Raw genomic sequence first — 12,988 nt, 5'->3', positions numbered from 1 at the left:
ATACAGTAAAATTGCAGAACATCAAAGACACAGAGAAAAATTCAAAATCACCAGAGAAAAGCATTACCCATAAAAAAAGATAATTAGATTTGACAACAAACTTCTCATCAGTTAAGAAGGCCAGAAAACATGAAAGAATATCTTTAAAGTACTGAAGAAAAATAATTGTTCACCAAGAATTCTATACTGAGCTAAACTATCATTTCACAGAAAGGTCCAAATAAGTCCTCTCAGACTAAGCAAGTTCACCACTTTGGCTCCCACTGAAATTGCTGCTAGAGCAGAGGTTCTCTAACTTCAGGGAACATCAGAATCCCTGGAAGGGTTTGTTATGACAAGGATAGCTGGCCCATTCCCAAATTTGCTGGTTTTCAGTAGGTCTTGGGTGGGGCCCCAAATCTGTCTCTTGAACAAGTTTCTGGATAACACTGATGCTCCTGATCTGTAGACCATACTTTGAGAGCTATGCACTAGACATCATTAAGAAAATCTAACCTAGCCCGGCCGGGCGTGGCTCAGCTGTTGAGCGTCGACCTAGGATCCAGGCGATCAGGGTTCGATTCCCGGTCAGGGCACATGCCCGGGTTGCGGGCTGCAGCCAATCAATGACTCTCTTGTCATTGATGTTTCTGCCTCTCTCTTACCCTCTCCCTTCCTCTCTTGGAAATCAATAAAGATATATTTAAAAAAAAGAAGGAAAAAAAAGAAAATCTAACCTAGAAAAAAGGGGATGCAACAATCAGTGATGGGCAAAGAAATCTGTTTACATCTACATAAAATTAGGGAAGCACTGACTATTAAAAAGATAAAATACTAATCACGATTTGGAAAGTTTAAAGACAAGGTAGTTTTTTTTTAATCTTCACCCGAGTATACATTTCTACAGATTTTTAGAGAGGAAGGGAAGGAGGGAGGGAGAGGGAGAGGAGGAGAAAGGGTAGGGGGGGCCGAGAGAAAGAGAAAGATCGATTCACTGTCTCACACATGCACCCTGACTGAGGATCGAACCTACAACCTAGGTGTGTGCCCTTACTGGGAATCGAACAGGCAACCTTTCGGTGTATGAGATGACACCCCAACCAACTGAGTCACCCAGTCAGGGCTAAAGACGAGGAAGTTTTAAAACTCCACTGAACAATGGAAAATGGGAGTAGGAAGAATGGTGCACTAACCTTCACTAAAGTCCTATATTATCCAGGAGGAGAGTAGAGAGTGATTAATTTTGACATTATGTCAAGTATGTTGGTTAAAAATTTTAATGTGAGCACTAAGAGAACAGAAATAGAAAATACAAATTCCAAGCAAGTATAAAAAATGAGAGAAAATAAAGACTACTCTATCAGCCTAATAGAATGTAAGAAAAGAAAAAAAACATAGCAATAGATAGAAAAGATGTCCTAGGCAGATGCTAACGGAGAGAAAATGAATGTAATGATTGACAAAACCAGTCACTGTGAGAGTTTGACAAGCTATCTTGGTTAGATAAGACAGCCAGGAAAAAAGTAGAAATGGAAATGATAATTTGAACAATGCCACAGGCTTGATCTAATGGTATACATATAAGAAACTCTTCTATACCCAAGGAAGACAGAATACACATTCTTTTCAAACACAAAAGAACACTTACAAAACATGACCAAGCCTCCAAAGAAGTTTCAAATATCTGATAATCAATACTCCATATTCAATATTCTCTGACCATAATGCAATAAAATTAGAAATCAATAAGAAACAGATAGGCAAAAATTCTCCCACAGTCTTAGAAAGTAAAAAGCACATTCTAAATAACTTCTAAGCCACGGAGAAAAATCATATGAAAATTACCAAATATTAAGAACTAAATGACAACAAAGGCCAGATGTCTATACTGTTGATAATTACCTAAATAAACATACTTTTAGTAAAAGAAATAACACTAATAATAATAAGAGTAAATCAAGCTCTTTAAGAAAACAAGGAAATAGAAATCTTTCTTGGGGGCAAATGTGCCTGGATTTATGATGCTAAACAATTTTCAACAGTAATTAGACTAGGTGCTTGTAGATGATCAATAAACCATAAAAAGGCTTTGAAAAAGATTGAGAAATAGCAAGTGAAAAGTCCTCTGCCAGTTGAAAACAGGTTTGTTTCTTGGCTTTACCTGCTTCTCATGATGCAGAAGAGAAAGTGCTATTCTAACAACTCATTGTGGCTGCGAATAAATAAAAATGAAAGCCATGGTGGGGTGGCAGGCGTTCACTACGCTACATGGAGAACGAGCGAGTAACTGACTGTTTGAAGCCCGGTACCACCGGGCACGCTGTCCACTGCAGCGAAGCAGCGGAACAGATCGAATGAGCAGGCCTGACAGGGAACTGACGGGGTGGCGGGGATCGAGGTGCACTTGCGTTGCAATGCCATTGAAGTTTTCAAGCGGACTTACCTTGATACTTCAAACCACAATTTGAACTGAATGGGATTAAAGCCATGGAATCAGTATTTCAAATGTACCCACTGGCCTCTTAGCTCAGCGCTCAATATAATAAACGTAACTTCCTTTTGCTCCTCCAGGTTTTAAAAGAATCCCACATCTGCAATCTTCTGCGATCCCAGTATCTTCCCTGCAATTCCACATCACCTCCTGGCACTCGCACACCCGCCGACAAGGGGTGCGGGTGCCTTCCCGGGTGCCTTCCCCAGGAGCGAGGAGCGGAGGCGGCCCCTGCTACAAACCCGCCCGACCGGAGGCCAAGCGTCCGCGCTGCGCCGCCGCCGGCCCGGGCTCTCCCCCTTCCTTTAGGGGGCGGCACCATGCCTAAGGCAACCGGTTCTTGCCCACCTGGCACGCGGAGGGGCTATGAGAAAGTGAGTGGGTCAGCGGAGATAAAGAAAGAGTCTTATCTTATCCGCCAGCTCCAGAGGTTAGCGACAACCTCCCGAAACCTTTAGAGTTTCAGCGCTGGAAGAGATGCAGAGTCAGCTTAGGTTTGTCAGCAGGCACCAGGCGCCCTTGGCCTCGAAGCGACAAACTGCAAGCACAGGGCGGGCTCTGCCTCACAGAGAAAGGAAGAGAGGACAATTGGATTGTTTCACTTCGAGTTTATTATTATTTCTCCAATATTTAGTATTTATTTATATTAATCCTCACCTGAGGATAAGTTTTACTGATTCTGAGAGAGAGGGGAAGGGAGAGAGGAGAGAGAGACAGAGACAGAGAGACAGACAGAAACATCGATCGGTTGCTTCCCGTACGCACCCCCACCGGGGATCGAACCCACAACCTTTCGGTGTACAGGACGACGCTCCAACCAACTGAGCCACACCGGCCAGGGCTGATTGTTACACTTATAATCCTCCCTTTTATAATGGAGAAAAGAAAATGTTTAGTTTAACTACCATGATCACACCATTTTCTTTTCCGTTATAACGACAGCCAGGTGACAAGGCAAATGCAGCCGTGCCTCACCCAGAAATTCCCATCGGGAGGAGACGGGAGTAACGTTAAGCTACTCGATTACACCAAGGTGAGCAGTAATATACAAAAAATGCGTGTTTGACACAACCAAAATATTACACTGAAGATTCAGAACTTGAGAATACTGACCGGGCCAGTAATAGCTGGGTTCTGCAGTCTTGGGTCTTCCCACTGAGTTATTTTGCTATCTGAAAATTAACATTAAAAAAAAAAAAAAATCAGCATATTAGTTCAAATCTATTCTACGTCAAAAATGTTTTAGAATTATTTCTGGGTTTTTCAAAAGCTGTCTAGTCCCCCAACCTGGCCCCCAAAGATAGTAACTTAGTATTTCAGAGTTAGAAGGTAACGATAGTCTATATGGCAAACCTCCTACATAATGTTTAGTTAAAAACACTCAATCAAAAATGCACAACTAAAGTAAAACCATCTATTTACACTGTTTTTGGCAAGCAATCTGCTGAAGTTTCAATTATAAACCCCTGTTTTTTCAAGGATTTATAAGTTGATCTTGATTTTCATTTAATTGAAAAAAGGCACAAAAAGTCTTAGTCGGCCAAAAGTTAACAAACACACATGAATTTTTTCTCATTTCAGATACTTTTGTCTGTGCTTGTGGTCTTGAAAAAAAAACTGCTTTCAATTAAGAGTCCTACACTGAATAAATGAATAATCCATTACATGTGTTACTCATATGCACACAACACTGAAAGCAGCTAATAAGTAAGGCAGTCCAAAAAAATGAGAATTAGAAACTGCAGAGGAAGAATCCAGAGAAAGGCTTCCCTTTTGGCCAAGTTGGTGAGAAGTGATTTTCCTTCTTCCGAGAGAGTCAGTGTTAACGAGACTGTTCAATGCCACCTACACCACTGCTTCAATGGTGTAGGTGATAACGCACAACAGCTACCCTGCATCACTTGGGATTTGTGACTGTGCATAATTTTAAAAACTTTATGAATTACTGTGTGTGTGTGGTGGGGGCAGGGATGAATTCACATGAGAGATATGGGGAGGATATTTTGGGAGTTTTAGGAAATCTAAGCTGGTTTTAAAAAATGGGAAATTTGAGAAAAATACTGCTTCTAATTATTTCCTGTAAACTCTGTCGGTGAACTGATAAGAAGAATTAACAAATTTGGTTTTAATTCTTCAGAGTCTGCTACTATAATTATTTTAATAAAAGTAGAGGTAAAGTTTTAAAATAAAGTTACCAAAGTACATGATGATTCTAGATTTGTGTGTGCTGGAAGACAACGTGGAATGTTTCAAGTGTTCTAGAGAAGTTTGGAGGGGGTCCCTTACCTTGAAAACAGGAGATTTTGAAAAGTACAAGTTGCTACTGTGATGAAGAACAATTGGAAAGAAAACCAAAATGTGGAAATGAACAGAGCCGAGTAATAACTGCCTTGGACTAGAATCATAAGGGCTGGGTATTATCATCAAAGCAGAAAATAAATTCATGACTACCTGTACATGACATCTCCCAAATCTTCAGTCCACCTGAACTTCAAGCTCCACCCTTGACATGTGCACCTGGATTCCCCATAGTACCTCAACCCAGCTATCAAAGCCGAACCCATCATCTTCCAACACCAAAACTGTTCATGAAATCCTGTATTCCCGATGAACAGCATCACAACCCAGTCACTGTTCAAACCCAGAATCTTGACACATCCTTTCTCCTCCCTTGTCATTTACCTCTGGTGGTCACTAAACTGTCCCCACCTCCTTCTGAGCGCTCACCTTTTCCCTGGACCGTTCTCCAGGTTTCCCTGGCCTCAGTCTTTTATCCCTGGTCAAAGCTCCCTTCATAGCTCTGCCGAAAGGATCTTTCTAAAGAATAAATCTGACCATTGTCACTTCCTCTGGAAAATCCCTCAGGAGCTCCCTCCTGCCTGCAGAAGGCACCGAGTTCCCACATCTGGAAGAACCCCTTGAACTTCACGTGCGTGCCATGCCCGCCTCCTCTGCGCTCTGGCCACGGGCAACCTTGCCGCCTCTCAGCGTGGCCCCACCTGCACAGCTTCACGCACCTACACATCTTCTCCCTGCTGGAATCACTTGTCACTGGGCGCGCCCGACCAGCCTTACTCATCATTTGGGATCTGTCTGAAAAGTGATCCTTTCCGTAGGTCCTCCTGCAGCTCCCCCCACCCCTGGCGCCTGCCACCTGGCAAGCAGGTACACTCTTTGCCTCTTTTGCTTCTACATTAACAAGTGTCCCTTCCTCTAATCCAACACTTAAAATACCCCCTGGTACCTCCTGCTAGAACGTAAGTCCCTCAGAGACAGGGACTGTGTGTTGTTCCTCTCTGCAGCCTCCTATCCACCTTTTAACACATTTCCTAGCATGTAACAGGAGCCTAACATTTTTTTAATGACCAAATGAAGCTGATGGTAAAAACAAAGTTCCTTTAAAGTTGCCTCAGCTCTCAGAACTATATAAGTTTCTGTGTGGTTAGCACGAAGACCAATTTTGCGGCCAAGTACTGTCCATATATGAATATATGGTTGGTTATCCACTTTTCCCCTAGACTTTTAAAATCTAAACTTGCTTTTCTTCTTTGAGACATTTTTCCAATAAAGGGACAAGAATGAAGGAGAAGCATGAGAAACTCAGTCAATTTAGCTATTAACTGGTTTGCTAAGGCTGTGGGCAGAACAGACCAAAACAGGATTTTACAGCATCACTGGAATTTAATTTTCTCTTCTAGCTTTGTATAGACAATACCTGTGGCCAATTACTCAGCTGCTGGGCATATCTAGTCTTTAAGAGGAATTACACAATTCCTAAGAGAGGCAGAGATTCAATTCAAGACCTTGCCTTAACCTTTTGCACCGGGCTTGAGACACAGGAGCTATTCGATAAACGTCAACCAAATAAATCAAGGTATCTAAAAAGAAGATTCATACTGAGCATTATCTCTTCTGAAATTAAATCTTTAAGTTGGTGAAATTAATCTTAAAACTGTCTAACGTCTCAAGAAATTATGAAGCAGAAAATAAATAACCTAATTATTTACAAGAGAAGTGCACGGCTGTCCTTGCCATTCAGAGTGCAGTCACCTGTCCCAGAGACAGTGGAAGAAAGGATGGCTCTGAATGACTCACAAGGTGATTGCTTTCCTAGTAAATGGCATATGTAAGGATGGCCTCGTTTCTGTCCTGTAACAGCAAAATGAGATGCTGAAGTTTTGCTAGAAATCAGATGCGGGAAAACTGTTTAGAAAGAGAAGTTCATTTGGAAGGTAAGGAAATCCCTAAATGTTACCACCAGGTAATTTAACCCATTTTGGGGCATACCTATCAGGTTGATAAAGCCTCTTAAAAAGAGAGGTTTTTCTGTACTTTACATAAACTGTATTTTGGGGAAAGGGGATACGAATTGAATTCTGTTTCATTCCTAGGTACCCCTTTATCACTTTCCATTGAGTAAACCTTGACAAATTAGGAGAAATAGCAGAAATGTTGTATTAAAGGCTAATGAGGTTCTCATAAACAGACCTTTTTCTTACACTGTTTCTGGCCTAACTTATATACACTAAAGGTTAAGAGAACCTTTCAGTATGGTTAAGCAAAGGCAAACTGTAATCTCAGGAAAGAGAGGCCTCCCATGTGCTCTCTGTTCTGGCAAGAAAGATGAGGAATGTAGTGCTTAGAGGACTGGTGGACTGATTAGGATTAAGGAACTGCCCAGGCATTTATTAAGTAACTACCCTCTCTGCCTCCCAGCACACAGGAGGGAGGAAAGCCTGAGGCTGCAGGTGCTGCTGCTTCTTGGGGCAAATTCTTTCCCCTTTCTGACCAAGGACATCAACTTCCTAACACTGTCACCACAGACCTTCCATGAACCAACTTTACTGATTTCCAAAGCATCTACTACCTATTTTACTAGTTCTATGTACTAGTTCTATACATGCCACTAGAACATGATTTTTATTATTTCTAATGTACATTAGGATGGCTGTTTGCAATAGTTTCTTTTGTTTTGGGGTCCTCACAGTACATTAGGAACATTTATAAAGTTTTTTTCAGGTTCACCTGAAGATCACCAGCCAGGACACAGGCATAGTGTTGTGTGAAATATTCTGTATGTAGCAGACTGAGGCTGAATTACCAGATAAGACCTTGTTTTAATAAAATCATTATTTTTTGTACCTATCTTTGAAAACTAAAATTTAAGGTATAAAAAACGGGGGGGGGACGACCTGTTTTTTGTTTTTAATGGTAAAAAAAGAGATATGACCCTTCTACTCTTTTAGCAGATTGTGCTAAGAAAATGGTAAATAGTACATTAAAGAAAACACATATTTTAAAGCATTTATGGCAGCAATTTTATGCTCACTGTAAAATCCTGGAAAGTAAATAGTATTTTTACTGGTCAAAGACAAAAACTAGGTCTCTATACCCTGACGTATCTAATTTAAACCAAAGGGTAGCCCATACCCCTAAATACAGCAAGGACTTCTACTTTGGGTTTGATTCTGAATTGTTGGGCTTCTTGCTGAATTCAATTTATAATAAGCCCTCAGTGCCCATGCCAGAAAGCGAAGGTCCATCTACGATGCACTCGGTCGCTTCATAACACCTGGGAGAGGCACTAAAGACTAAGAGATAGTGACAAGACCCATCACGGCCAAGCTTCCCAGCAATTGGCTCATCAATGTGCTTAACTAATCAATGTGATGAGTTAAGACAACGTGAACCTGGGGAAACCAGGTGTAGACGTACTGTTTATGAAGCAAATGCCAACAAAGGGCAAAACACCACCAAACTGCATGTATGATTTGAACTTTGAATCTATTTAAAGACTTCTTTTTCATATACATTTTCAGAAGTTGTAAGGGATATGTAAATATAAAGAACATGTCACTTCAAGAAAGAAAAAAAAAGCTGGCTAAAAGCAAACCTTATTAGTTTTAGTTGAAATGAGAAACCACACATTTTTTCATAGGTGCTGCAGCAAATGTCTACAGCAAATATACCACATTTTCAAGAAAAGAACTGCATATATATTAGTGTGTTGGGTGCAAGGAAACATGCTATGAATAGAAAATAAGTCAGAATGGGCCCCTCGCCCTGAGACCATGAAGGCGGTGTTTAAAACACACGTAGGCTGCGTCAAGCACTGCGCACACATAGATTTTGGACTCAATTGTCACTTCTAATCTTATTTTCTATTACCAGAGTGTATTTATTAAAAGCGCAAAAGTCAAAGGGTCATCAACCAAAAAATAGTTCTTAAATTAAAAAAAAAGTTAATAGGTCGCAAGATCAAATTGGGTGAAAGCTTGCTGGGCTACTTGACAGCAAACGTGGGGGGAAGGCACAGTACCGTCCGAGGGCACTGAGTCTCTGGTGCCATTCTCTCCACATAACACCTGGCTGCCTAGACAAAGAGTAAAATAACAAAGCTTTCACTCTAATATTTGAAATACCCTTCCCCTCCCTTTACCTGCAATCCCTGTGTGTCCATAAGAGCGCCTACTTACTATGATCAATATAAAATGTTCGGCCATCCAAGTGAATTCTTTCTTCCCAACCGGGCTAGTATCAGGGGAAAGAGGGAAAGAGAGAGAACACAAAAATTAGCCGTCCAAGATCAAAGGCAAAATTCCGACACTCGAGGACACTTTCTTACTCTTCCCTCCCAGGGTACATTTTCACATTTAAGAGTAAGCCACAGACATTTCAAGTTAACCCTCCATAACATCTATTTTAAGCACACACGCTCCATTGTCTTGGATGCGTTCACACATGAACAGGAAACAGGTTGTTATTTCAAAAGATTCAATGGGAAACTTCAGCATCCCACAGAAGAGTTGATTTTGGGGATGAGCAGCTCATTTAATTGAATAGATATTTACTGAGTACTAAAGGGAGGAGGAAGGTTAACATGAAAATATTGGAGACAGATGCTTTAATTCATGTCATTGCTGCTTGAAGAGTCTAATACTTGCCCTTCTCTGCTGTGAACTCTCACTGTTCAAACTCAGGAACCAAACAGGCTTGGATAATCTTTTCAACAGAGGGCTGGTATGTTCTCCTTGTCTGAACTGTGCCTACCGGCTATTTGAAACTCAGGAACCTAACAGGTCCAGACTACATGCAATCACTCCCTTTTGAAACTTACTCTCTAGACACATTCTGGGCTCTTGCACCTAGGCCCAGAGCCAGGCAAATTTGGAGAGTGAGGGATATTTGTATAACCTAATGAATAAAGATGGAATCCTAGCCTTCCTAGCTTCAAATTTTGCCATAATATACCACACACCAGGCAACAGAGAAGGTTCTTATGCTTGGGAAAAAACAACCAAAAAATTCCTAGTGCCCTTCATTTAAAAATATTCTTAGAGTCTCCTCCCCACCTTCCTGCTCCTGCCCCTGAAAGACTTTTTTTTTTTTTCTTCCATTGGGGGTGGGTTGAAGAAGACATATGGTGAAATTTTCATTCAAAATCCAACTTGGAGTAAATAGCTTAATCCCATTCAGGCTTCCAGAGAACTGATAAAAAATTAGATTTATAAACAGCCATCAACCAGGGAAGAAAACTTAGAATATCTGCAGGCAAGATGACTTACAAAAATCTTCTGTGAGTACCTACGCCTTTTTCTCCCATCATTTTTAATGTTTTTGTTCCTATTGACTAAATCAGCATTATGGGCAGGACTTATGGTTGCTATGCTACAAAATAAACTGTGTGCTGCTTAAATTGCCACCTGTAAAGAACGCCTCCTACATCCTAGTTACAAGGTCTACCTTCCAGGGCAGCTAGCAATTCAGAAACCTCTTTTATACATACTGGCTGTTGTATGAATTTTATGTACTATTAGAATTCAGCCACACACCCAATTCTAGTAAGAAATTATAGACCAATGGGCCAAGTCTGGAGAAAGAGGTCCCAGGGCCTCTCCATCAACACTGGGCAGATAAATGAATGAACATTTTCAGACTTGTCCATGTGTCTCCAGTGTACTCACAGGAAGAGGGCCAAGGTCATTGGGGTTTAAAGGTGCCTTTGATCGCAAATGTACTGGAAATTTCAGGCGCGGATCTTCCTGCAAGAAAAATGTAAAAGGCAGAACGCGTTAAGGGTGGCATCTGTGTGCTGTTGTGGGCTCCTCCCCTCCTGGAGCTGATGTTCCATGGCAACCAGGGTGCCCATGCACAATCCACACTCCTGCCTGCTCGGGGGAGGGCAGGGTCCCATCTTTGACCAGGAAGACGGGCTGACCGTCTCTCAGAAAAGACTCCACTCTTCCTCCTTGGCCTTGGTGAAAGAAGGAGAGTAAGAATATTTAAATAAACCGTTAACGTTTTCCCAAGACCTTGAGCAGGTGAAGAGGAAGCGGGACCCAGCAGTGATGTTACTATGGAAACCAGAATAAAAGGTGCCAGCAAAGAGGCGGCTCCACTCCACAGAAGAGCGAGTGAGGACCTGCTGTGTAATCTCCCTATGGATCCAGAGCTGCGGGTGAGGGTAGCTGGCCCAGTACCACTGGAATAGCCTCTCCATCCGCACTGGACTTCCCATCTTCTCCCTCCCACTCTTTGCTGAACTAGGTAGAGCAGGGAACCTGAGTCTCGTCTGACTGTCAGGTCAGGAGCTGTCCCTGGCTTCATCAGAGTCACGTCCCTACTATACAACTGGACTGAGATTCTCGAGGTCCACAGATTAGATTCTCACGTGTACCTTAATACTTACAAGTTTGCAAAAGGCCTGTTCTTAAGATACCAAAGAGAACCAACAAAAGAGGAACACATAGTCTGACACCTTTGGTCATGCTTTATAACTGACAAAGTACAGTCAGACGTATGATCTTGCAACCACGCTGTTAGGAGGTTGGGTACATGATCTTCATTTCTCTAGATGGGGAAACTGAGTTTCAAAAAGAACAAGAACTTGTGCAGAGGTTCTGATCCTGAGTCTGGGAGCTGCCCCTTACTTATAGAGACCCAGTAAATATGCAAGGTAACTAAGAGAATTCATATTTTAAATGCCAAAGATTAGAAAACAAACAATAAAACTCAGAATAACAGAATGTCAATCAAATAAGCCCGATTTAAAAAAAATCCTTTCATAAAAGTTACTTTGTGACTACTAATGGATATGGGGTTTCCTTTGGGGGTGATGAGAGTGTTCTACAACTGGTTATGGTGATGGCTGCACAACTTTGTTCAATGTTTGTCTAAAACCCATTCAATTGTACATATATATATATTTTTTATTTTATAAATATATCTTTATTGATTTCAGAGAGAGGAAGGGAGAGGGGGAGAGAGAGACAGAAACATCAATGATGAGAAAGTCATTGATCGGCTGCCTCCTGCACGCCCCAGACTGGGGATCAAGCCCACAACCCGGGCATGTGCCCTGACCGGGAATCGAACCCCCACCGCCTGGATCCTAGGTCAACGCTCAACCGCTGAGCCACGCCTGACCGGGCTCAATTGTATATTGTAAAGGGTGAACTGTTTGGTATGTGAATCAAATCTCAAAAAAGCTGTTAAAAGTTTTCTTCCCAGTCAATAGTTTAAACCATTAGAATTACTGGATTATAACAAAGCAATAGATTTTTGAAATTGGCAAGAATTAAAAAAAAAAAAAATCAGAAAAAAATAAAACTAAGCGTTGCTTTCTGTTAGCTATAGCACTTTTTAAAAAATTTTTAAAAATATATCTTTATTGATTTCAGAGAGAGGAAGGGAGAGGGAGAGAGACAGAAACATCAATGATGAGAGAGCCATCAATGATGAGAGAGTCATCACTGATCAGCTGCCTCCTGCATGCCCCTGACTCGGGATTGAGCCTGCAATCCGGGCATGTACCCTGACTAGGAATTGAACTGCGATCTCCTGGATCCTAGGTTGATCGATGCTCAACCGCTGAGCCAAGCCAGCGGGGCTATAGCAAACTTTTAATTGAAGAAATTAATCATGATGGATATTGACTCTGAACTTCACTAGTATGCTTTTAAAAAGGATAAGTAAAGGCACAAAACAGGCCCAGCATTCTGTAGATTATTGGAACACATACAGTGTAAACAGATAAATTAAACAGATTTAGGATTTAGAAACTCTGAACAGCTGACATTCTGGAAACATTTATGATGGGTTCATTGTGACCAAGGAAAAACTTACAGAGCACAGAACTCCACAAAAGCTACCCACTCGCTGCTCTGAGCTGGCCCAGTTAAAATCACAACCATGGGGGACCCCTGGGAACACAGACCCCGACTGGGAAGGTTTAGAGCAAGCTGAGGCCGCTATGACATGAAGGAAGACAGGGCCTTCCAACACTCCACGCAAGGCCAGCCATGCCTTGGAATCCCACACACAGGCCATGGTGAAAGACAACCAGCCCTTTTGGTAAAAAGCTGGTGATTTAAAGGGGGGAAAATAAAAACTGAAATTAAAGTGCCAGTGGGTAGGGGCTGGGGGCGGGGGAGCACAAAGTATAAAATAAACTCAATTTCATGGGTCTGCTATAATGGTCTTGCATAGAAACCCAGAATCCAAAGAATGTGAGGGCTG

General features: G+C 41.7%; 1 protein-coding gene across 1 annotated transcript in view; it reads right to left on the bottom strand.

Moving 5' to 3' along the window:
- Positions 1-12,988, bottom strand: part of NEDD4L (NEDD4 like E3 ubiquitin protein ligase) — a 315,260-nt gene that overhangs the window by 35,304 nt on the left and 266,968 nt on the right. Inside the window, exons 16-18 of the mRNA XM_087819121.1 lie at positions 10,435-10,512; positions 8,947-9,001; positions 3,584-3,642 (exon numbers count right to left, since the gene is read on the bottom strand). Of these exons, the coding sequence (XP_087675247.1) occupies positions 3,584-3,642; positions 8,947-9,001; positions 10,435-10,512 (192 nt within the window). The remainder of the gene's footprint in view (positions 1-3,583; positions 3,643-8,946; positions 9,002-10,434; positions 10,513-12,988) is intronic.

Source organism: Miniopterus natalensis, chromosome 7 (assembly GCF_054644295.1).
Source record: "Miniopterus natalensis isolate mMinNat1 chromosome 7, mMinNat1.hap1, whole genome shotgun sequence".
Classification (NCBI taxonomy): Eukaryota; Metazoa; Chordata; class Mammalia; order Chiroptera; family Miniopteridae; genus Miniopterus; species Miniopterus natalensis.
This window is presented reverse-complemented; position numbering and strand designations above follow the sequence as displayed.